Source organism: Thunnus albacares, chromosome 22 (genome assembly GCF_914725855.1).
Source record: "Thunnus albacares chromosome 22, fThuAlb1.1, whole genome shotgun sequence".
Lineage (NCBI taxonomy): Eukaryota > Metazoa > Chordata > Actinopteri > Scombriformes > Scombridae > Thunnus > Thunnus albacares.
In genome coordinates this window covers 2,183,346-2,207,798 of record NC_058127.1, presented here as the reverse complement: position 1 = coordinate 2,207,798, position 24,453 = coordinate 2,183,346, and the positions used below count along the sequence as shown (strand labels likewise).

Here is a 24,453-nt window from a genome sequence, read left to right as displayed (position 1 = left end):
GGGATGGAAAAGGAGCTCTGTACAAAACACATCAAAATTTTAATTTGTTCTTACAATATATGACGAGTTATTACATTTTTAACTCCAAATATTACAACTCTAGAACAGACGTCAACCGAGCATCAGTCCATCCACTGCTGACGTTTCCTCCCTCTGGTGACTCTTCATGTGTGTTTTCACACAGTGACTCTGAGTGAAGGCTTTGTCGCACAGAGAACATTTGTACGGTCTCTCTCCGTTGTGCGTCCTCATGTGAACAGTCACGTACTCTTTTTTCTTAAAGGTTTTCCCACAAACCCCACAAACAAACGGTTTCAAGCTTGAATGCGTCTTCTGATGGGATCTGAGAACGTTCCAGCAGCTGAAGGTTTGTCCACACTCTGAGCAGCCGTACGGTCTCTCCCCACTGTGGATTATCATGTGTCTCTTCAGAGCTCCTCGAGACGACATCCCCTTGCCGCATTCGCCGCACATGTGCGACCTCGCCTTGTTGTGTGTTTCCAGGTGAGCTTTTAACTCACCTGGTCTGTGGAACGTTTTGCAGCAAACGTGGCAGAGGTGCGTTCTGCTTCTGTCTGTGTGGATTTTCTCGTGTTCTTTCAGTTTTCCGGGAAGTAAAAAATGTTTCCCGCAGACCTGACAGCTGTAACGTTTCTCCCCAGTGTGAAGCAGCATGTGTCGGGTTAAAGATCGGAAGTCACTGACAGATTTACCGCAGTCTTTGCAGCGGTACGGTTTCTCACCTGTGTGGCGTCTCATGTGAATCCTCAGCTGCTGTGGGAAACCAAAAGACTGGTGGCAGATGTCACATTTGTGTGGTTTATCCTCCACGTGCTCCCACTTGTGATTCTTCAAACCCGACTTATGAGTGTAAGCTTTATGGCAGACGTCACATTTGTACTGTCTCTTTTCTGTGTGAAGACTAGCGTGCCTGTTCAGACTAGAAACAGTCATGAAAGACTTTCCGCAGATGTTGCAGCTGTGAGTTTTCTGGTGACTTTGAAGGTGACTCCTCAGCTCCTCTGCAGACTCTGAATGTTCTCCACACACTCCACAAACTCTCTCTGGATCGTCCACATGACTCCAGACGTGTTTTACCAACATGTTCGTCGACGTGCACAGAACTGTGCAGACTTTACAGGAGAGAAGAGCATCACTGTTCTCAGTCGACGCCTTCGGAGACGAATGGATCCGTTTGCTTCTCTTTGTTTTGACGCCTGAATGTTTGACTTGTGGCTTCCTCGCTGTCTTGGATGAGTTCGGTTCAGGTTCACTCTCCTCCAGCTCCTCATCACACTTGTCTGGTTTCCAGTCGCCATCTCTGTCGTCCACCATCACCTCCTCCTCCTCCTCCTCCTCATCATCATCACCTTCCCCTTTGCTCTCAGCTGCGGGGCAGGAAGAAGAAATGGCTCTAATTTCTTGCTCTGATATTCCACAATCTTCTCCGTCATCACCGTCCTCTGTTTCCTCTGTTTCTTTGTTGTGGGAACTGATAATAGAAAATAAGGAGTTTGATGATTTACATGAACCTTTATGTTTCACAGTATCAAAATGTGCTTACTGGGGATACTTGTTTAATGATAAAATGGTTGCCAGCTTCTTTGGTGACTCACCTTGCATGCGGTCTGGTTTCATCACTTCCTGTCAGTGCTGAAGAGGTGGACAGAGCGTCACTGGCGGCTTCGTCTTTTCTCTGTGGAGGAGGAAGTCGCTCCTTGCTGATCAGGGATTTCTTTGCTGTCTGGAAGAAATCAACAGTTTTAAAAACCAACTGAGATTAAATTACATTTTTTTTATCTACTACAGCAACATATCTGCTCTGTAAATCACTCGGCCTGTTTTCTGTTTTGAGAAAAATATCAGAAACCAAAAGGGAGAAATTTATATTTGATATTTTTGGTTTTGTGATGGCGCCCCCTAGTTTTACATTAATTTGATGTGATGCTGTTAGTTATCTGCTTTCGTAGCTGGAGTCTTTATTTCCATACATTGAATCGAATCCTTTCATGAAGTCATAACGTGTCGTTCTACCATCAGCAGAGCAGACGTCACACTGAGCCTGATTGCATCCTGCTCCACAACACAGCAACCCACATTAGCTTCCTGCTAAAGTCTCCTTCTGATCTAACTTACAAACATGAACACACGTCTTGTCCTGCAGCTTGTTGAACGACTCAACTGAACATCCCACTCGGACCTTCGGCTCTCGACAGGAAATAAAACAGTTACACAACTTGACAAACTACCTTCAGTCGAATGTAAAGAGCCGATCTTCCTTTCCCGGTGGACTTGATGGACCTGTGGACCTCCTCTGGCGTCAGCGTCTTTACTCTCAGAGGCTGTAGTCTCTTGCATTTGTCAGTCAGGAAGACATCGAACGGTCGGTCACCTCCGGGCAGCTCAGGGAAGGTGGACCTCAGCAGATCCAGGAAGTCGGCCTCCCTTAGGCCACGAGGACACGTCAGCTTCTGCACCGGATGTTTGTAGGCTGACGCAGAGACACATTAAACTGAATTACACTCAATTATCCTTTTACAGATTTTTAGGGGGATTAAACTTTTTAGATTTACCTCTTTTTGAGAGCACGTTGGTCTGCATGTCCTTCAGCAAGCAGACCCTGAGTTGCAGCGAGTGCCGTGTTTTTGTGTTCGATGACTGTGCTGCTTCATCGTCCTCGTCTGGCTTCCCGTCATCATCTCTGACATCCTCGTCACCAGCTTCCCCTTCGCCGTCCTCTGCGGAGCTGAAAGACGGCGGTAAAACCGGGCGTTTCCTCTTCGATGCGTCGGTAGCGCTCTCGTCTGGTTTCTGGTCCTTATTTCTGTCATCGTCCACATGAGAGGGCGCCAGAGAGTCACTGGTGGGGTCTAGTGAAGTACCACCATCATCATCACCATCATCGGTTTCCATCAGCTGTATTCTTGCGCTGCTGGGCAGAGCGTCTTCTTTGTTGATCTCAACTCTTGAAACAGGATCGCTGCAGGAACAAGAAGTTTCATTACATACATGGACAATATGAATATTTACCAACTCTTTGATGGTTGTGAACGTTTCTTATCAACTTACACAACTTACTGTGCAGGAAACACATCCATAAAACTCAACAACACTTTCTTCTCATGTCTCTTTTCCTGCTTTCTAGTTGTAATCGTTGCCGTCTAGAAACTTCTGCAGCATTCAGTCCTTTACGGCTACATTCATGAAATTATCCAAATAGAAATTAAAGATTGAAATATGAATATATTTATTTTAATAAGTGTGTATTTATATGCTGATTTCTGTAATCTATGTGATTATTTGCACATATTTAACTAACGTGCTCCATACTGCCACCTAGTGTCCTGCTGGTCTGTGGCAGCAGGTAGTAAATGATGATTTCCTTTAGTTACCTCGTATGTTTCATGGTGTCATCGCTGGTTGTCATGGAGACGGTCAGAGAATCGGCTGTGTTGTCACGTTCTCCGTCTTCCTCGCAGGTCTGCTCTTCATCTCCAACCTGGCAAAAAAGCAAATAAATCAATATTAGAGCTGCTACGATCAGTCGATTGATCAACAACAGTCTCTATTAGTTAGCTTAACTTGCTACATTAAAGGTTACAGCTGAGACACACACAGTACTTGTTAGTAGATCAGTTCATTGTTGGTTTGAGTGTTTTCAGACCACCTACCTTTGCTCGGATATACAGGGCTGATCTTCGTCTCCCGGTGGACTGGATGGACCTCTGGATCTCCTCTGCTGTCAGCGCTCCAACTTCCAGCGGCCACAGTTTCTTGGAGGCGTCGGCTGTGAAGACGTCAAACCGTCCGGTCAGCTGAGGGAATCTGGACCTCAGCAGGTCCAGGAAGTCGGCCTCCTGCAGGCCACGAGGACACCTGACGTCCTGCACCGAAGACCTCGTCACTGAAACGCAAACAAATCCATGAAAACGTTCAAGGACTAAACTCAGTTTGAAGGTTGTTTGTTCTGAATGAGAGTTTGAGGCTTCTACCTTGTGAAGACCTTCGACCCTGCACGCTGGTCACGGAGTCCTTCAACAGACAGACTCTGAGATTTAAAGGTCCAGATCTCCGGTTCTTCCTCTTCACAGACTGACCTCTGCAAGGAAACAGACAAATCAAAGAAATCGTAGTTCTGTGTATCAGGAAACACTTCAGTCTCACTTCAATGGAAACGTATTAATTAGTGATTTTATGTCAAACTGGAACCTGGTGTTTGATGTCTGATCCTGCTGGTCTGGACTGGTACTCTGTACTGGCTCTTCAGCAGCCTCCTCCTCATCTTCACCCTCCTCTTCCTCAGTGTGGTGTAAGACGTCCTGGCTCCAGCTGTCGTCCCAGTCTGAACAAAAGAAGGATTGCAGATTATTTACTGTTTATTGTCATTTATTTATTTCTAATAAATAAAGATAATAAAACTTATTTTTAATTAGTTTATTGATTTTAAGAGATGAATATCAGGCTGTGACCAACATCTGTTCTCGTTATATTTAATGATTATTTTCATTATCAATGAATCTTTGGATTATTCTGTCGATTAATTGATTAGTAATTTGGTCCATAAAATGTCAGAAAATTGTGAAAAACATTGATCAGTGTTTCCTAAAACCCGAGATGACGTCATCAAATGTTTTGTCTCAAAGATCTTCAGTTTACTGTCAAAGAGACTAAAAGAAACCAGAAAATATTCACATTTTAGAAGCTGAATCAGAGAATTTGAACTTTTTTTTACTCAAAACAATTAATCGATTATCAAAATAGTTGGTGATTAATTTAATAGTTAGCAACTAATCAATTAACCGACTAATCGTTGCAGCTGTGATTATAAAACACTCGGTAGACACAGACTCCTAAACTCAGAGCTGATCCTGAATATTGATCCGATGCTCATATTCAGAGTTTATCTTGCTTTCTTTATTTAACTTTTAATATTAAATTGGAGCTTTTTTTTGCATAAATATCGATTTATATTGTGGATTTTTTTTTCCGATTTGAGTATTAGATGGTTTCTATCTTGAGGTTTGTGCTGTTTTTCTGGTTTTTACTGGTTTATTGATCACTCACCTGTCCCACATGATGTGAACAAGTTCCTGAAACAGGGATAATTAAACAAATATATTGTTTAACCAAAACATAAAGAGCACTGTGAGGACATACGTGTCTGCTGTGTGTGCTGCTCTTCCTCCTTTTCAGGGAGTTTATCTCCACCAGCCTCCTCCTCTTCCTCACATACAGGTAACAGTCCTTCATCATCTGGATCAGAGATGAAGCTTTAAACAGGTGGTGGAAGACGTACTGACACCTTTTACTTCAGTAAAACTACAGTATAAAAACACTCCTGTACAAAAACCTCTAAACTGTGTTCAAGTGAGTGAATCTACTGAGTTACTTTGTTTGCTGCTTTGTTCTCTTCTTGCAACATTATCTCTATAATTCACCGACCTATCCTGCAGAGTTTGACCTGAGGCTGCAGGAGAACCTCCAGCTGTCTCCTCTGCCGGTCGATCTCCTGTCTGAAGCCCGAAGCCTCCTCCTCGTACCCGGCTACGGTTCTCTCAACAACCGCTAAGATTTCCTGCGCGGCTGTGGACAGTTTGTCTGCGATCATTCCTCTCAGGATCTCCGCTTTAGACACTTTACAGTCCGCAAAGTCCACCGAGGAAACATAGATCACGTTTAAAGTCTCCATCTCCTGTTTAAAGAGACATAAGTTTGTCTCTTTGGCTTCTTCCGCCCTCAGTTTGTTTTTGGTGCAATCACAAATGTCGCCCGACTGGAAAACATTCAAAGATCACACAAACGTTCCGCTCCAATTCTTATTTTTTAATAACAACAACAACAATAATAATAATAATAATAATAATAATAATAATAATAATAATAATAATAATAATAATAATAAAATGTATTTATATAGCGCTCATAAAATTAGAGATTACAAAGTGCTTTGCAAGGACAAAATGAAAAAGGCAAAACAAACAAACAAAAAACAAACAAACACATGCAGACAAATAAAAGAATTAATTTATGTGAAAAGTTCGAGTTTAAACTCAAATATTTTTTTCATGTGAGGCCCAAATACTCTTACATAGAGACTAAAGAGAATAAGGTAAAAAAAAATAAATAAATAAATACATTTTCAGAAAACGTCAATAATAAACATAAAGGAGAATTTTCACCTTTCTGACAATATCAACAACAACTGAAAATGTATAAATGTTGAATTTATGGCAGAGCCGTTGTAATGGATTGCATTAGATTGTACAGGTGAACCTAATGAAGTGGCCTGTGGGTGTACATATATATATAATATTATTATTATTAAGCAACATACATGTCGTCCACATCGTCAGTGTTGTGAACACTTTTGGACACACTGTTTGAAGTAAGAAATTAAAAACTGAAAAATTTCTTTCATACAAAACAGATTTATTCAGTGAGGAACATAAAGTTTCTGTGTTTTAATTCATTTTAGATTCAGGCCAGAATTTGTAATCAAAGTAACTTCACTACATTTTACTGGACAGAGATCAGAACATGGTGTGTGTTGTCCTTCACATGTTGTCTCTTCAGAGGTCTCATCCAGCACTCAGAGTCCAGCTGCAGGAAAAACAACAACAGATCATTTTAGTCTCAGCTCAGAGGGATTTACACACACACACAACAGAACAAAGTCAGGGGTCGTCATGCCCGAGAAACACTTCTATACATGTGTGTGGATGGGAAGGCGTTATATCTCATGTCTAATTATACAATTTATAAATTGTCTATTAGGGTACACACATGCAAATCTATTGGTAAAACCATATGTTTACATGCAAAAGCTGTAATGTAATGTAGTTTTTTTTAATTATTTACATATTTTAATATATTCTGACTAACAATTTTGCAAACCAAAAGTGTGGAAAACAAGTTTTTATTTCAGGAGGCTTCTGTCTGTCCTTCAGTCTTTGGTACTTTTTTATTAACATGTCAGTTGACTCAGAATTTTCTAACTATTAACTCATGCAGTTCATTTTCATTTCATTACAGCAGTTTTTATTTCACAACACAATTTTTCTTCATGACTGTTTTATCTCAAAGTGCCAACTGTCATCAGAGATGATTATTTGTTTCATGTCTTATTTATATATATTTAATATTGAACAGATTGAGGTACTGTAAGATACCAAGATGGAAATAAAAGAAGAATGTTCTTTTAATACTTTGACTGTTTCTTTGTTGTGTTTTGGGGTTTTTTCACCCTTTAAGAAGTGGCACCTTGTTCACATTAAGGAATAGTTCAACTATGGGCACCTAGTTATAGTTAAAAGTGGGGGTGCAAGATTAGTGACAGAGAGAGTAACAGGTGTGTCCGCTCGGATCCTCCAGTAACACGCAAAGTACATAGACAAGTATGTGAGCAATTCTGTTTACGACGCAGCTGGTTGTCTACACGACTGCATGGTTAAAAAGCAAGTACAACTCTGGCTTAATAAGCCATTGCTGACACGCCTATGAGTTCAATACTTTCTTGCCGAGAGTTAGATAAGAAGATCAATACCACTCTCCTGTCTGTACGCTAAATATGAAGCTACATCCAGCAGTTAGCTTAGCTTAGCTTAGCATAAAGACTGGAAACAATGGGAAAAAGCTAGCTTCGCTCTGTCTAAAGGTAACAAAATTCACCTCATGAACATGTCTCAGCTCAGTCTTGTTTGTTTAGTACAAAAAAAAACATAAAAATAGAAATTAGGGCATTTTACAGGGGTTTATGTGACGGGCTATTTAGTGCATGTGAGTTCAGCAAAGATAAGCTAACTGGATGCTAGCTGTCACTTTATTTTTACCATACAGACATAAGAGTGATATTAATATGAATATCTCACTCTCCAGAAGGAGTCTTGCCAGAAAGTGAATAAGCATATTTCCTAAAATGTCAAACTTTGGCTTTAAAGTTGAAGTAGTGTTTTCTTTCTTTTAACCCGACCTGGGACAGCTTCCTGCTGGCTCCGCTTCCTCTTCCTTTTACCCTGGAAGGAAGACAAAGAGGGGAAATTAAAGTGCTTCCTGCCGCACATGCACATAGTATACATGGAGGATATACTGTACATACATAGTTATCTCTGGCCGACCATCCAGGGTAAAGCTGCATGTGGAGCAGTCTCTCCTTCTGGGCCAGATCGTAATATTTGGACTGTTCGGAGTGTGACAGAGCGTGCCACTGTGGAGGTAAAACAGATTATTTATTAGACAAACATATTTATAGATAAAATCATACAAAAGGAGAGATTACAGACCTCCACAAAGGCTGAATTTGTTATTTTAATATTTAAAGTTCATTTTAATATTCTTATTAGCAGCTGATTAGCTTAGCACAAAGAATGGAAACAGGTAAACAGCTAGCCTGGCTCTGTCCAAAGGAAACAAAATGAGCTACTGACATACTAATTAGCATGTTCTAATTTGTTTGTTTAATTCACGTAAAAAATGTAAAAACGTCATTTTGTGGCTTTACAGAGGATTATGTGTTGGACTATTTCTTGACTGGGACCAGTGGCTTCTGAGAGACTCTGCTGGTTGCCTGGCAACTGCTCAGGGCCAAGAAATAGTCTGGCCCATAATCCTCCGTAAAACAACAACGTTTCATTCTTACACTTTGGTTTTTGTACAGATTAAACAAACAAGATATAACATTTCTTATAGTGAGCTTTTTAGAGGTGCTGACAGGTGGATTCTGTTAACTTTGTTTTTTTGCTAACTGAATGTATATGAAGAAGAAGAGATTTCACTGTTTTTCTATTGTTTATATGTTTCATGCTGGATATGTTTCATGCAGAATTTTTCAAAAAATACCTAAAGTAGCTAGTTTGTTTCCAAGTCAGTTTCATATGTTGACAGATTGTTTTTTAACAGTGAGGATATGGCCTGCATATGGTCCTCAATTGCATCATAGATCAGACTAGCACACACACACACACATACTTCTATCCTAAAGCCAAATCGTAACCCTCAAACAGCCCTCTGAAGGTCTGTCCCAAAGTGAAGAGTGGCCAAAATGTCCTTGTTTACCAACAATGTCCTTCCAAGGTCCAAAACTCAATGAGGTCCTCACAAAGATAGTCAGACAAGAAGACAGACATACACACCCTGCGTCCTAGGATGCGGTTGATGGCGGCGCTCTCTCTCTCTTGGCCCTCCTGCAGAACTTTGTGTCTCATCTCCTTCATATAGAGCATGAAGGCGTTCAGAGGCTTCTTCACCTGCACACCTGGTCTGCTGCTGAGGGGCGAGAGACATCCAGGAGAGAGAGAGAGAGGGGGAGAGAGAGAGAGAGAGGGGGAGGAGGTTATCCAGATGAATCTTCTGTCACAGTGTAAGATTTCAAATACTACAGTAGTTGCAGTAGCAGTAGTATTAATAGTAGTAGGAACTGTAGTAGTAGTAGTTCTAGTAGAAATAGTAGTCATAATTGTAGTAACAGTGTTAACAGCAGTCGTCAAGTCAATTTATTTATGAACAAATGCCGACCAAAGTGCTTTACAGAGAGATTAAATTATAGGATTATTATAAAACACAGGAACAATCAAATATAAACACACAAATTATTAAATAAAAACAGACATAAATAAGATGATATGAGTAAAGTATGGAAGCATGGAATATCTTGATAAAATCATAATACAAACTTCATTGTACAAACAACAAATAAATTACAAACAAATAAAAGCCAGAGTGTGGTCAGACATGACTTCATGATGACAATTAAGAGGCTAAAGAGAAGAGACGGGTTTTAAAGGTATCAATGGAGCGGGAAGATCTAATTGTTAGTGGTGGACTGTTCCCCAGTTTAGGACCAATGACTGAAAATGCTCGATCACCTTTAGTTTTCAACTGGGTGCGTGGAAATGGAGAGCAGTGATTGGTCAGCAGATCTGAGGGGTCTGGAGGTGGAATCAGGGATTACCTGGTGCCAGTCCCATGCAGTAGTAGTATCTGTAGTTTTAGTAGTAGTGGATGTACTATAGTAGCAGTAATTGTTGTAATAATATGAGCAGTAGTACTCACTGTAGTTCCATTAAAAGCAGTAATAGTATTAGTACTGTATTAATAACTACTACCGTACTGTTACAACTACTACTACAGTAGGACTACAGCTCCTACTGCTAGTACTACTAATACTACTAATACTACTTATACCACTACTTATATTACTACATCAACTACTACTGCTGCTGCTACTACTCATATTACTACAAGTACTAGTAGTAGTAGATGTAGTAGTTGCAGTACTCATTCTTGTTGTTACAATAGAAGTAGTGGTAGGAAATAGTCATAGTAACAGCAGTAGCAGTAGGAGATGTAGTTCTAGTACTTTTAATATTATGTAGTAGAATTAGTAGAACTTGCTTTGGTGGAAGTAACAGCAGCAGTAGTATCTGTATTTGCAGTATCAGTAGTTGTTGTAATAGATTTAGTAGCAGCAGAAGTAGTAACTTTAGTAGGAGTAGTACCTGTAGTAGTATTTTAGTATTATATAGTAGAATTAATAGAACTACTGTTGCTTTGTAACAGCAGCAGTAGTATCTGTATTTGCAGTATCAATAGTGTTAGAAGTAGTACTATCTAGGAGATTTATAAAAACATGAAATCATCCCAAGTCACCTGAACACACCTGAACAAACTCACCTTGTGACGCTGTTGCCATGGTGGCAGGGGTGTGTCCTGGAATGGGCTGCACTGATTGGCTGGCTGTACGGGGAGGACGGAGGGAAGTGTCTGTCGCTGTAGAGGAGGAGAGGGATGAGAGGATGGACAGATGACTGCAGAGAGAGAGAGAGAGAGAAAGAGAGAGAGAGAGAGAGAGAGAGAGAGAGGAGATTCAATTTACATTTTATTGAATTTAGGTCGCTCCCTGTCTGCCTATTTGAAAATGACAAAAGTTAATTTCACATTCATAAAACATCACATAAAAGCACTTGATTGTAACAGAAAGTACTACTATCTATCTATCTATCTATCTATCTATCTATCTATCTATCTATCTATCTATGCATCTATCTATGTATCTATCTATCTAAAGAGACAGTAGCTTGTAGATTTTGTTTTGCCTTTCAGCTGTTTTTTTCCAAACAGGCTAACATACTAACAAGAAGACCAAAACACACACACACACACACACACACACACACACACAGTTGCATTTCAACCATTTCAGAAGACATTACATTGACTTACATTCATTTCCTGGAGACTTACCACAACCACTACTTGCCTAACCAAACCTTAACCTGGGGACTAGCTTTTTGTCCCCACAATGTGACTGTGTAAACAAATGTCCCCACAACATACAATAAGTATACACACACACACACACACACACACACACACACACACACACACACACCCTTGGGGAAGTGAAGCCCTCAGACTCTCGGGGTCACATTTAACACTGATCGTGTCAGAAGGGGAACATATTGGCTTGAAGGGATAGCACGCACACACACACACACACACACACACACACACACACACACACACACACACACACACACACACACGCAGCCGTCCACTCACAGCAGCAGCAGTCTGAGTGTCTGTCGTGTTGTGTCGCCCCCCGTTGGTCAGATTCAGGTACTGCTGTTGAGGTGGACACCAGTCAAACACCTGAGGTTTACCTGAAACATCACAAATAAAGACAGGACTCATGTTTTAAAACCCTTCAGCTCAGGTTGAGGATGTTTATGTTTAGTCATATTTAGTTTCCACACCGCAGGTCGGTCCTGCAGGGTTCTGGTTCTGTCCCCTCATCAGTCCGATCTCCTGAAACCAGATCAATAATCAGTTAATTTATACTCACTGAGGCAGAAGATCAATCAAGCAGTGGTACATAACTGAATGATGAATTAATGACTGAATTAATTAATAGACATCTGGTGATTAGTATTAATAATCAGGTAATATTAAAAGTATATTTGGATAAAATGACCACAACAATATAAAAATATCAAAAATAAACATTATTTATATTGCATATTCCACACAAAATGCAAAATAAATAATAAAATATCAGACAATTTAAATAACTATAACTAATAAAAAGTAAATAAATAATTAATTTAAATAATTATTTAATTAATTAAATAAGTTAAACTATTGAATTCTAAGATTAAATTATTCATTGATTTATAAATATTGATGCAGATTAAGTGTATTAATAGACATCACATTAAATACACATAACAGTATAAATTAAAATGTAAATGTAAATCTTGATAATTATTATTTTACTAATAGTTAAAATTAAAAATATGTCATGTTTGTACATGAAATACAATAATAAAATTATACTGTAAAAAGATGTATTTATATCAAATGTATTTTACAGCTACTTTTTGTCTTTGGTTGAGCACATTTTTTTCTTCTACTTTACAGAGTAATAAGTAAAATAATATAAGTAATAATGTTAAATGTTTAATGTGTTTACACATCTTGGATTGTATTTAGAAAGATATTCATAACAAATAAATAAAACATACTTACCCCTCTGCTGAGCATCTGCTCCATCATGACAAAGAAAAAAAGACAGAAAAAAGACTCTTTAACTGAGTTTACTTGAAAAAGTAAACATTTAAGTGATTCAATAATAACACTACTAATAATAATAAATAATTTATTAAATAGTACAGAAGGTTTGAAACGAGCGGAGAGGAAGAAAGAACTGATTCTCACATCTTCAGACTCAACAGACTGGAGGGATGAAATCATGATGTTTATGAACACACACGCTGTCAGTCACTTCCTGCCTCGGGTTCTTTGTCTGCTCATAATAAAACAGATTATATTACAGGATTTTACAACCGTTTTATCAATGTAGCGTTTGATGATGTAATCTTTACATGTTGCACATTACCCCATTTACAGTAATGGTGACTTGTTTGCTTTTGTTTGGGTACTGACTTTCCTCCTTTTTTTACTTATTTATTTTATTGTATTAGTTATTTAATTTTTATTTATTTACTTTCTTTTATTGTAAGTGTGTATGGTGGTTAGGCAGGTGGGGACGGGGGAGTCATTCCTGTTGGGTTTTATTGTTGAAAACTTGCACAGTGACGTACCTGCCTGTTGGTCTTTATCTGTTTATGATCCAATGTACATTCATCAATAAAGTGTTGAAACTAAAAGTACACAGTCGAATTACAGTGTTCACATGACATTAACTATTATCAATCTCATGTCAGGATGTAGTTAGCCTAGCTTAGCATAAAGATTGGAAATGGGGAATTGGCCACAATCACCTCTAAAGATCACCAATTAACACATTATATATTGTTTGTTTAATCTCAAACAGATTTTTTTGGTAAACACAGTGACTTCCCGGAGATATTTCCCAGAATAACAACTTTCCCTGCTTGTATATCTCGAGTGGGGAATTGCAAGTAAAAACAGAGTTTTTAAAATGATCATATTTTCTCATTTCCTTGGAGAGGTCCATGCAGATAGTTTAGGTTTTATTTGGTCACATTTTGAGATATTTGTCTTTGATACAACACAATGGAGTTTCATTTGTCCAACCTTCAACTTTCCAGATACAGTACCCTTGTTACTCTGGATTATCTGACTTCCCCCATCCTACTGTCCTTTTTAGACTCTGACCTTTCACCTCTTCCGCCCTCCCCCAACCCTTCTCCCTCTTGCTCTTCCCCCCAGGTTTTGTGGGTGTGTCAGGGGTGAGTATGCCTGTGGATTTGCCAGCACAGCTGTCAGAAATGTTTTGCTGCAACGCGTCAAACTGAATCAAAGTGCATAGAAATCACCAGCTGTGAAAACACCCCTGACTTCTGCCACGTTGACTTGTCGTATAAGATTATGAGCAAAACTCATGTATTTCAAATTTTTAGGTCTAAAAACTTTTATAACATGTATGTTTTCCTGCTAGATCTCTGCATGTGTGGTGACTTTCCTCTTGCTTTTGACACCAGACAAAACTGGAATAACAGAGAAGATGGCCTTGGTGTTCCAGCAACAAAAGAGTATTACAGCATGAGAGTATTTCTTAAGTACAAATAATGACCAAGAGGGAAAAAAATCAGTGATTCAAGGAAAGAAATTGCTAAATTAAAGATTAAGGATGAGGAGTGCATAAATTACTCATTTGAGGGAACTATTTATTAAAAACAATTTTCCCGAATGACAGTGATAACAATAATTAAGTAATTTAAGGACACAATTTAGTGATTTAGTGCCGCTAATTATTAAATCAAGGTAACAACATTTAAAGGTATGAGCTATATATATTTATATATATATATATATATACACACAGGTCCATCAAGTCCACCGGGAAAGGAAGATCGGCTCTTTACATTCGACTGAAGGTAGTTTGTCAAGTTGTGTAACTGTTTCATTTCCTATTGAGAGCTGAAGGTCCGAGTGGGATGTTCGGTTGAGTCGTTCAACAAGCTGCAGGACAAGACGTGTGTTCATGTTTGTAAGTTAGATCAGAAGGAGACTTTAGCAGGAAGCTAACGTGGGTTGCTGTGTTGTGGAGCAGGATGCAATCAGGCTCAGTGTGACGTCTGCTCTGCTGATGGTAGAACGACACGTTATGACTTCATGAAAGGATTTGATTCAATGTATGGAAATAAAGACTCCAGCTACGAAAGCAGATAACTAACAGCATCACATCAAATTAATGTAAAACTAGGGGGCGCCATCACAAAACCAAAAATATCAAATATAAATTTCTCCCTTTTGGTTTCTGATATTTTTCTCAAAAGAGAAAACAGGCCGAGTGATTTACAGAGCAGATATGTTGCTGTAGTAGATAAAAAAAAATGTAATTTAATCTCAGTTGGTTTTTAAAACTGTTGATTTCTTCCAGACAGCAAAGAAATCCCTGATCAGCAAGGAGCGACTTCCTCCTCCACAGAGAAAAGACGAAGCCGCCAGTGACGCTCTGTCCACCTCTTCAGCACTGACAGGAAGTGATGAAACCAGGCCGCATGCAAGGTGAGTCACCAAAGAAGCTGGCAACCATTTTATCATTAAACAAGTATCCCCAGTAAGCACATTTTGATACTGTGAAACATAAAGGTTCATGTAAATCATCAAACTCCTTATTTTCTATTATCAGTTCCCACAACAAAGAAACAGAGGAAACAGAGGACGGTGATGACGGAGAAGATTGTGGAACATCAGAGCCGGACAAAATTAGAGCCATTTCTTCTTCCTGCCCCGCAGCTGAGAGCAAAGGGGACGATGATGATGATGAGGAGGAGGAGGAGGTGATGGTGGACGACAGAGATGGCGACTGGAAACCAGACAAGTGTGATGAGAAGCTGGAGGAGAGTGAACCTGAGCTGAACTCATCCAAGACAGCGAGGAAGCCACAAGTCAAACATTCAGGTGTCAAAACAAAGAGAAGCAAACGGATCCATTCGTCTCCGAAGGCGTCGACTGAGAACAGTGATGCTCTTCTCTCCTGTAAAGTCTGCACAGTTCTGTGCACGTCGACGAACATGTTGGTAAAACACATCTGGGGTCATGTGGACGATCCAGAGAGAGTTTGTGGAGTGTGTGGAGAACATTCAGAGTCTGCAGAGGAGCTGAGGAGTCACCTTCAAAGTCACCAGAAAACTCACAGCTGCAACATCTGCGGAAAGTCTTTCATGACTGTTTCTAGTCTAAACAGGCACGCTAGTCTTCACACAAAAAAGAGACAGTACAAATGTGACGTCTGCCATAAAGCTTACACTCATAAGTCGGGTTTGAAGAATCACAAGTGGGAGCACGTGGAGGATAAACCACACAAATGTGACATCTGCCACCAGTCTTTTGGTTTCCCACAGCAGCTGAGGATTCACATGAGACGCCACACAGGTGAGAAACCGTACCGCTGTAAAGACTGCGGTAAATCTGTCAGTGACTTCCGATCTTTAACCCGACACATGCTGCTTCACACTGGGGAGAAACGTTACAGCTGTCAGGTCTGCAGAAAACATTTTTTACTTCCCGGAAAACTGAAAGAACACGAGAAAATCCACACAGACAGAAGCAGAACGCACCTCTGCCACGTTTGCTGCAAAACGTTCCACAGACCAGGTGAGTTAAAAGCTCACCTGGAAACACACAACAAGGCGAGGTCGCACATGTGCGGCGAATGCGGCAAGGGGATGTCGTCTCGAGGAGCTCTGAAGAGACACATGATAATCCACAGTGGGGAGAGACCGTACGGCTGCTCAGAGTGCGGACAAACCTTCAGCTGCTGGAACGTTCTCAGATCCCATCAGAAGACGCATTCAAGCTTGAAACCGTTTGTATGCGGGGTTTGTGGGAAACTGCGTGCGAGACAAGAACACCTGACGGTTCACATGAGGACGCACAACGGAGAGAGACCGTACAAATATTCTCTGTGCGACAAAGCCTTCACTCAGAGTCACTGTGTGAAAACACACATGAAGAGTCACCAGAGGGAAGAAACGTCAGCAGTGGATGGACTGATGCTCGGTTGACGTCTGTTCTAGAGCTGCAACTAATGATTATTTTCATTAATTGGTTAATCAATTCATTGTTTGGTCAATAAAATGTTAGAAAAGGGTGAAACATATCGATCGCTGTTTCCCAAAGCCCAAGATGACATCCACAACCCACATTTTAAAAGCTGGAATAAGAGAATTTGGAATTTTCCTCCTTTGAAAATGGCTCAGAATGATTGTAGAAACTCATAATGTAATCTGCCAATAATGTGAAAAAAATGGTGATCCATTCAAATGCAAACCACATACAGTTGTTCCTTTATGTGCATTGTAGATGTTTTATGTACTGAAATGACGCCCACTGTCTCAGAACCTCATAAAAAGTCCAAAGCCAAAAACATAAACAAGATATTGGCAAATCTAGTTCAGTCTATGAATGAATGAACAGTTTGTCAGGAATTGTATTTCTGTCTATAAATGGTAGTGGATCGTCCTGCTATGTTGGTTTCACAATGTGCTTCTTTTTTCAGAAACTAACTGAAAGTGCGTTGATGTGAACCTGTCAAAAGAAGAAAAAAAGCTACTTCTTACTTTCTTTAGATTACTTGCACAAACCTTTGATAAATAGTTTGTGTAATTTGCACACACACGGATACATACACTAATGAATGCTCTGAAAAACACACAGTAGATGGTAGATTTTGAAAATAGACTTCTGGACAGTAAAAAAAAAAGAACTAACTCAGTTCTATATTAGAAGATATAGTAATAAAACATTTTTACTGCATGTGAAATAAAAATCCAATGAAATTTTCAGGTTTTACTGGACAGATACAAATGTATCTTCAGTGTTTTATAGAGACGTTTGTAGCCAACATTAGCAACGTGTTGGGAAGAAATTGAGTGGGATCAAACTCAATGCTAACATTAAACAGCTAATAACACAACTGTACTGATTATTGATTCTTCACTGATGAGTATTTCTTTGTTTTACTTCTGATCGGTTTTTTATAAAAAAAAAAATCAATCTGAAAGGTAAGCAAAGCTGTCAAATAATCATAGTGGAATAAAAAGTACAATATTTCCTGGTGAAACCAGGTGCTATTTTTGGTGCCCCGGTTCCAGAAGTGGAAATCGTTAATTTTTCCCATACATGTCAAAGTTTTAGCATTTCTACAGCCCGGATCAACATGAAACTCTCTTTTTTTTAAAATCATCAGTACAAAAGAGGAACAATTTTTAATCTTTATCTTTTTAATCTTATCTAGTTCTTTGCTAAAAGGTCGAAGGTACAAGACTGGACATAAAAACCTAAAGGTAGAAGTTAATTACAACTCCCAAGGTGCTTTTCAGCAAGAAAAAGCCAATCACGAAGCTTAAAATTCGGTCACATGCCATTAGCAGCAACATAAGCTAACGATTATGATGTTGAGAAAACCGATTTTACAATCTTGAATCAGTTTACTTTTGATATCTTTGGGTTTTGGACTGTTGGTCGGGCAAAATAAGATCTTTCAACATGTCGCCTGTGACACTGAGAAATGATAACAGGCATTTTTTACTGTCTTATAACGTTTTATAGATGAAACAATCGATCAATAGGGGAAATATTCAACATATATATTGATAATGGAAATAATTATTACTTGCGACTAAAATTATTAAATTATATTCTTTGTGATATTAAAAACGTTTTTAATGTAATATTGTAAACGGTGCTGTGTTTTCTTTACAACTTCAAAAGCAAAGAGATTTTCATTCCATACTACTCAGATTCGCGCCCTTGGCGTCTTCTCCATAGCGACGGCGGCTGAGGCCCATGGGTATTGTAGTATTCTTAGCCATCCTTAACGGCCAAAATCACGGACAAAACGTTATTTCTCAAAAACGAAGTTGAAATAATTTAAACTGGTGGTCATAATATAAACATGATTGTTACATTATCCAGGAGAGTCCTGAGGTTCTGTGTTTAGTCATACTGAGGATATTGTTTAAAGAAATATGTTTTAACTTAAATGTTCTGGTCTGGTCAAACATCAGAAAAGCAGCGCCGGCTACATTTTCACTTGGTGATTCATTGGTGTCATTAGTAGTATTCATATATATATATAAATACGGTGTAGTTAATATAATTAGATATAGATATTACTGAGGAAGCCAAGGAATCTCACGGGCTTTTTTTTTTAGTTTCTAGTCGGACGGTATTTCCATGTGCTCAGCCCGTGAGTGTCTGGGTCGTGTCTAGATGGTAACCCTAGGTTTGCGGAAGATCTCGCGAGAATGATCATTTTAACCCAAACCATGATTTTTCTCTACCTTACTCTGGCCAGGTTTCTTTTGTGCCCAAACCAAGTCAGACCATAACCACGGCGTCGTCACGTCATAAACATCATTATTTTGTACAACGCATGTTTGTTTTTTTTATTTTAAAGAATGCAAATCTCGCGAGGGTTCCGCAAATCTACGATTTAAGGTTACTATTCAGAAACGACCGAGTTTCTGCCATATCTGCGGACAAAAACGTTTCTGACTAACTGTGAAATTATGTTTTATTGGACAAATGAGAAGCCAGCGGAGGCTGAGACACCCGACAGTGTCAGTAACATGTCTAAAGCGGAGATACTGAGAATAATCATCTCTGAGAAACTGGCAACAGCCGCGCAGGAAATCTTAGCGGTTGTTGAGAGAACCGTAGCCGGGTACGAGGAGGAGGCTTCGGGCTTCAGACAGGAGATCGACCGGCAGAGGAGACAGCTGGAGGTTCTCCTGCAGCCTCAGGTCAAACTAGAGAGAATAATAGACAGTAAGTAAATAAATAAATAAAAATAACATCAATATGCTGTTTACACACCGATGCTTTTTAATATAATCTGTTTTCAGTTTTCTGTTGTACAAGATGTCAACATAAAATGTCATTAACAAACTTGACAGACTTTCTTTAGTTATCACCAATCTGCAAACATCAGACTGACGTTGCTCACTTTTTTAATTCTGCATACATTGAAACCACAGTTGCATTAAACACATTTTTTTTTTTCTTAAATGTGAAGTTGAAGATAAAATGCCAAAACATGTCACCTGCACATCAGCAGTTTCCCTTTGAAGTATGTAAATGTCTCAGCAGAAATTTATTTTTTATTAAACCATATTTCCACAATCATCTCAGCAAATTAAACTTTGCTTCCAGCTGCAGATCACTATGGGGTGATCATGGAAGAGGAGGAAGAGGAGGAGGAAGAGGAGCACAAACAGCAACAGAGTACGTCTGCACACTATTAACTGTAATAATAATAATTTGTGTTGGAGGACGTTTTGCTCTCTTATGTCACATCGTGTAATTTCAGTTAAAAGCAAGAACATATAAAGGCTCTACTGGTGGGTTTTGTTGTTTTGTTTCTGGACAACAACGGAGGAATAAGATATATCAGACTTTGATACACACACGATACTTGTTAGTAGATCAGTTCATTGATGGTTTAGATTCAAACATGATGAAAAATATCCTTTAAAATGTCCTGAATTTAAATGTATTCTTTTATTCTAATCAAAGATGTGACAGATCATCTTGTTTTGTACAATCTGCCTGTTGTTGTTTGTAAAGACGATGGTAAAAGAAATTCCGTGAGTTATTGATTACATTAAAGACATTAAAGTTCCCCTCTACTCAAACATTAGTTTTTCTTCTTGTTCCTTCAGTTGGATGTTTGTGCAGAGTTTGTTTTCATCTGCTGAAAGTTTCTCTGTGCTCATTAAAAAATCCTGTTTTAAGGGGCGGGACTATGAGCAGGATTTGTGACATCACAAATAGTTTGGAAGCCAATCCTGGTCCAGTATTCAACTTACACAGGTGTGATATGAAAACTTGAAGCCTCCAGTGCACAAACACTGATAATGGACTTTACAGTGAAGTAGCAGACATCTGGTGTCCAACAGGAACACTTTTGAAATTAAATATATTTGCATATTTATAGATTCAGGATGTTTTAATGAGGGAAAAGTACTGAAGAAGACTTGAAACTAGCGATTGAGACCATAAACTCGTTAGGAAAGTGTTTACTGAGGAAATAAATCAAGAGAGAAGTAGGGTCATTTTCTCAGAGACTTCTATACAATCAGACTTCTTCTTGGAGCTGGTGGAGTCGCCCCCTGCTGGCCGTTAGAGAGAATGCAGGTTTAAGTCACTTCCTGCTTGGGTGGAAACAGTAGTGTAGTACTGTTTGTTGCCTTCAGGGCTACTGGTTGTACTGGACGTCATACACTGGAAAACGAATCCAAAAGCTGAAGAAATGTGACTTTTAATACATTCTCCTTTTATGTCCAGGTGTGGAGGACTCTGAGAGAGTGAGCCTCCTCAATAGTGATGAGGAAGAAGAAGGTGAAGAAGAAGAGGAGGAGGAGGAGCAACCAGCACTGAGGTAACAAGATTACAAAGCATATTTCCATCAGTATCTGTTGTTGTTTAATGGGTTGATGAAGAGTACCTACCTGTAGCTGACAGCCTATTTGATGAACCTTTGTGGGGTCTCGCTCTCCTGATGGTTTTATTTCTTTCTGTCGTCATACTGGTTCCCAAACAGGCCGATATGTTGGTGTTAGCATGTTTCCTTCTGTCAGATTAGCAGAAACTTTCTTGTAATGGAAGGAAAAACTCAGAGATCCAATTTAAAATACAAGGACGTCACTTCGGACCATAGACTGTATAAAAATATGGACGTAGTTAACGTGACGTCACTCGTTGGTTTCTGAGGAGCAGTTTTGAAGCTCAAAGCGAGCCGCTCTGGCTGTCGCCATCTTGGCAGTGCGTGACGCTGCCTAACTCCCAGCCAATCAAAAATGGGCAAAGAGGCGGGGCCGAATGGCTGAAACAAGCCACCTAGCGGCTGGCGGACCTGTCACTCAAAGCAGCCATGTCCTTCATTATGCAGAACTTTACGGCTTAATAAAACTTAAACGGGTGAGTTATAAAAAAATGCACCCCCCGTACAGTTGTCATGAAAGAGGAAATTAGCTACAGAGACCAAAACCATTGTTTGTACCAGGCTGTAAACATGTTTATTTCTGCTGTAAAGTTGGGCATTTTAACATGGGGGTCTATGGGGATTGACTCGCTTTTGGAGCCTCAAGTGGCCGTTCAAGGAACTGCAGTGTTTGGCTTCATTTTACAGCCCCGGAGGTTGCCGCTTGCTTCGGACGGGATTTAAATGACAGGAGGAGCAGCGAGTTTGAGTTTAAAAAAAAAAAAATATTAGTAATTATTATTAGGGTGAAAAATGACTAGTTTTAAATCACTGCAGCTCCTCTAGAGGAATAAATTGTGTCTGAATTGGGCTTTTAGGGTGAAATAACTTGAACCCCAGCGGTGTTGGAACCATTCTTGCCATGTTAAAAGATGCTCATAGGGACTTAAAAATAAATACTTTTAAAATAACTGCTAAATGTTTCTGCTTTCCACAGCAGCCATATTCAACAAGAAGAGGCCAAAAAAGAGGACGATCTGTCCAGCAGCTGGACATCACAGCAACAAGAAGAAGAAGACGTGGAGACAGAGGGAGCTCACGACAAACCGAGTGATGATGTTGAAGCTGCTGAGAGCGAAGGAGACGGTGGTGATGATGATTATGATGAGGAAGAGGAGGAGGAGGAGGTGATGGTGGATGACAGAGACGGCGACTGGAAACCAGACAAGAGTGACGACGAGTTGAAGGAGAGAGAACCTGAACCGACGAGGAAGCGACAAGCCAAACGTGTCAAAACAAAAAGCAGGGATCTGATCCAGTTGTCTCTGAACGTGTCGACTGAGAACAGCGACGCTCTTCTCTTCTGTAAAATCTGCAGAGTCCTGCGCGGGTCGACCAACATGTTGATAAAACACGCCTGGAGCCACGTGGGCAATCCAGAGAGAGTTTGCGGAGTGTGCGGAGAACACTCAGAGTCTGCAGAGGAACTGAGGAGTCACCTGCAAAGCCACCAGAAGATTCACAGCTGCAACATCTGCGGGAAGTCTTTCATCAACTTAAATAGCCTCCGAGAGCACACCGCTGGACACACGGGACAGAAAACATATAAATGCGATATTTGCCACAAAGCGTTTCATCTTAAGATAAACTTGACTTCCCACCAGAAGGTCCATGTGGAGGATAAACCGTACAAATGTGATATTTGCCAAAAATCATTTAGTTATAAGGGGGAACTCAAAACTCACAGCAGGTTGCACACAGGTGAGAAGCCATATCAGTGTGACGTGTGCAGTAGATCTCTCGGTAGCCGTCGATCTTTATCCACGCACATGTTGATCCATTCAGGAGAGAAACATCACGGCTGCGAGGTTTGCGGGAAGCGTTTCAAACGTCTCCAAGATCTGAGAAGCCACGAGAACATCCACAAAGCCCGAGACAAACCGTATCTGTGCGAGGTTTGCTGCAAAGCGTTTCATTCAAGCTTCGGATTGAAGTCCCACCTGAAGACACACAACGCACACCAGGAGAGAGCGCACGTTTGCAGCGAATGTGGCAAAGGATTCACCTCCAAGATGAATCTGATGGCCCACATGAAGAGCCACTCTGAGGAGAGACCGTTCAGCTGCTCAGAGTGCGGTAAGTTATTTAAATTCAAGAATAACCTCAATGCTCACCTGAGGCTCCACACGGGACTCAAACCGTTCGTCTGTGGTGTTTGTGGGAAAACGTGCGGGAGACAAGACCACCTGGTGGTCCACATGAGGACACATAACGGGGAGAGACCGTACCAGTGCACAGTCTGCGACAAAGCCTTCACTCAGAGCCACTGTCTGAAAACACACATGAAGAGCCACCAGGCGGAAGAAACGTCAGCAGCAGATGGATCCGATTCCCAAAAGACATTTCTATAAACTCTCTCCAAAAGAAGGATTGACAGTAATTTACCATTGACAGAGGCTGTAAATAATTACTGCTAATAATTTGGTGTTTTTAGCAGTTGCCGTGGTTTTTAAGTATTTGTATGGAAGTTAAAAAAAGCCCATTTATGCCAGGAACAGGAAAAAATAAATGAAATATTAAGAATGAAGATAGAATAGGATTTATGAGATATTCCATACTGAAATATGTCAGCTGTGACGTTTTCTTAATGTCCCCAGAGGATGAATCCTACTGACTTTTCCTTTGGCACCATAAGGTCAACATTAGTGATTCAGAGTGAACTATCTCCACAACTATTTGATAGATTGCCCTGAAATGTATAATGAATATTTAAGGTTCCTGCAGGGAACCTTCTAACCGTGTTTGGTGATCCTCTAACTTTTCATCTAGCGCCACCATCTGGTCAAAATTTCAGTTTGTCCAACACTTTAGTTTATGACCAAATACCTGCAAAACTAATATCACCCTCATCAGCACTGTGCTGTACTTTGTGTTTAGTGCTAATTAGCAAATCTTAGCATGCTGATGTTTGCATTTAGCCTCTTTCACACATGCAGTCTATCCTTCATGGGATCATGTGTAAATGGGAGCAGGGATCGGATATTAAGGGAAATCTGTACTGTCAATTTCCCGTCTCAAGACCTAGTAACATTTCAGGGAAAATGCTGGTACGGCTGCGTTGTGAATGAAAGCAGTAACATTGCAGGGACAAACACGTAAAGGGTTACGTCCATCTGACGAAAGACACTTTCACATGGAGCAAGCGAATCAATCACAAGACTCCGCTGATGATGTATTTGAATCCGCAACTTGTTAATTGGTTTTCATGTTTAGTCAATAAAATGTATGAAAATCATCAAACAAAAGTCTTAACGCAACTTCCCAGAGACTCGTTTCCTCTGCTCAACAATCCAAAACCTCACAATTTACTTCTATCTGACAAGGCGGAAGAAGCGAATATTTACGTCACGATGACGACATACTGTTGACACATCGTAATTGTTCTCAATAAATCATCTTTTTTGGAAACGTGTTCAATGTGTGGCTGTTTTTTTCCTCTTGAGATCTAGCGATACCTTCAAGCATTCAGCTAGAGCTGC

The 24,453-nt window shown here is 39.9% G+C and overlaps 4 protein-coding genes and 1 long non-coding RNA gene across 7 annotated transcripts; 3 read left to right on the top strand and 2 right to left on the bottom strand.

Annotated features, from left to right (window-relative positions):
- Positions 1 to 111: 111 nt before the first annotated feature.
- Positions 112 to 5,745, bottom strand: LOC122974427 (zinc finger and BTB domain-containing protein 17-like). The gene is made up of 10 exons (XM_044342454.1): positions 5,443 to 5,745; positions 5,158 to 5,253; positions 4,210 to 4,342; positions 3,993 to 4,099; positions 3,672 to 3,904; positions 3,393 to 3,499; positions 2,574 to 2,980; positions 2,250 to 2,491; positions 1,617 to 1,744; positions 112 to 1,492 (listed from the first exon to the last, which is right to left on the bottom strand). Exons 1-10 carry the CDS (start codon positions 5,687 to 5,689, stop codon positions 112 to 114), a joined length of 3,081 nt encoding a protein of 1,026 aa, XP_044198389.1. The 5' UTR covers positions 5,690 to 5,745.
- A 581-nt stretch (positions 5,746 to 6,326) lies between these two features.
- Positions 6,327 to 21,190, bottom strand: LOC122974248 (transcription factor 7-like). 3 transcript variants are annotated; one of them, XM_044342254.1, is made up of 10 exons: positions 20,943 to 21,190; positions 12,712 to 12,799; positions 12,523 to 12,537; positions 11,751 to 11,802; positions 11,557 to 11,657; positions 10,669 to 10,802; positions 9,129 to 9,261; positions 8,096 to 8,203; positions 7,970 to 8,012; positions 6,327 to 6,600 (listed from the first exon to the last, which is right to left on the bottom strand). In XM_044342254.1, exons 2-10 carry the CDS (start codon positions 12,745 to 12,747, stop codon positions 6,590 to 6,592), a joined length of 633 nt encoding a protein of 210 aa, XP_044198189.1. In that variant the 5' UTR covers positions 12,748 to 12,799; positions 20,943 to 21,190; the 3' UTR covers positions 6,327 to 6,589. The 3 variants fall into 3 exon arrangements, with proteins under 3 accessions (XP_044198189.1, XP_044198190.1, XP_044198192.1); XM_044342255.1 differs by having other exon boundaries at positions 9,129 to 9,258; XM_044342257.1 differs by lacking the exon at positions 12,712 to 12,799.
- Positions 14,282 to 15,618, top strand: LOC122974295. The gene is made up of 3 exons (XR_006400289.1): positions 14,282 to 14,357; positions 14,864 to 14,991; positions 15,116 to 15,618. It is a non-coding gene; the product is annotated as an uncharacterized LOC122974295 (long non-coding RNA).
- LOC122974209 (zinc finger protein 239-like) lies at positions 15,625 to 16,562 on the top strand. The gene has a single exon (XM_044342180.1). The coding sequence runs from the start codon at positions 15,651 to 15,653 to the stop codon at positions 16,491 to 16,493; it is 843 nt and encodes a 280-aa protein (XP_044198115.1). The 5' UTR covers positions 15,625 to 15,650; the 3' UTR covers positions 16,494 to 16,562.
- Positions 18,226 to 24,386, top strand: LOC122974107 (gastrula zinc finger protein XlCGF57.1-like). Its single transcript, XM_044341995.1, has 4 exons — positions 18,226 to 19,260; positions 19,645 to 19,716; positions 20,779 to 20,872; positions 21,912 to 24,386. Exons 1-4 carry the CDS (start codon positions 19,002 to 19,004, stop codon positions 23,323 to 23,325), a joined length of 1,839 nt encoding a protein of 612 aa, XP_044197930.1. The 5' UTR covers positions 18,226 to 19,001; the 3' UTR covers positions 23,326 to 24,386.
- The last annotated feature ends 67 nt before the right edge of the window (positions 24,387 to 24,453 follow it).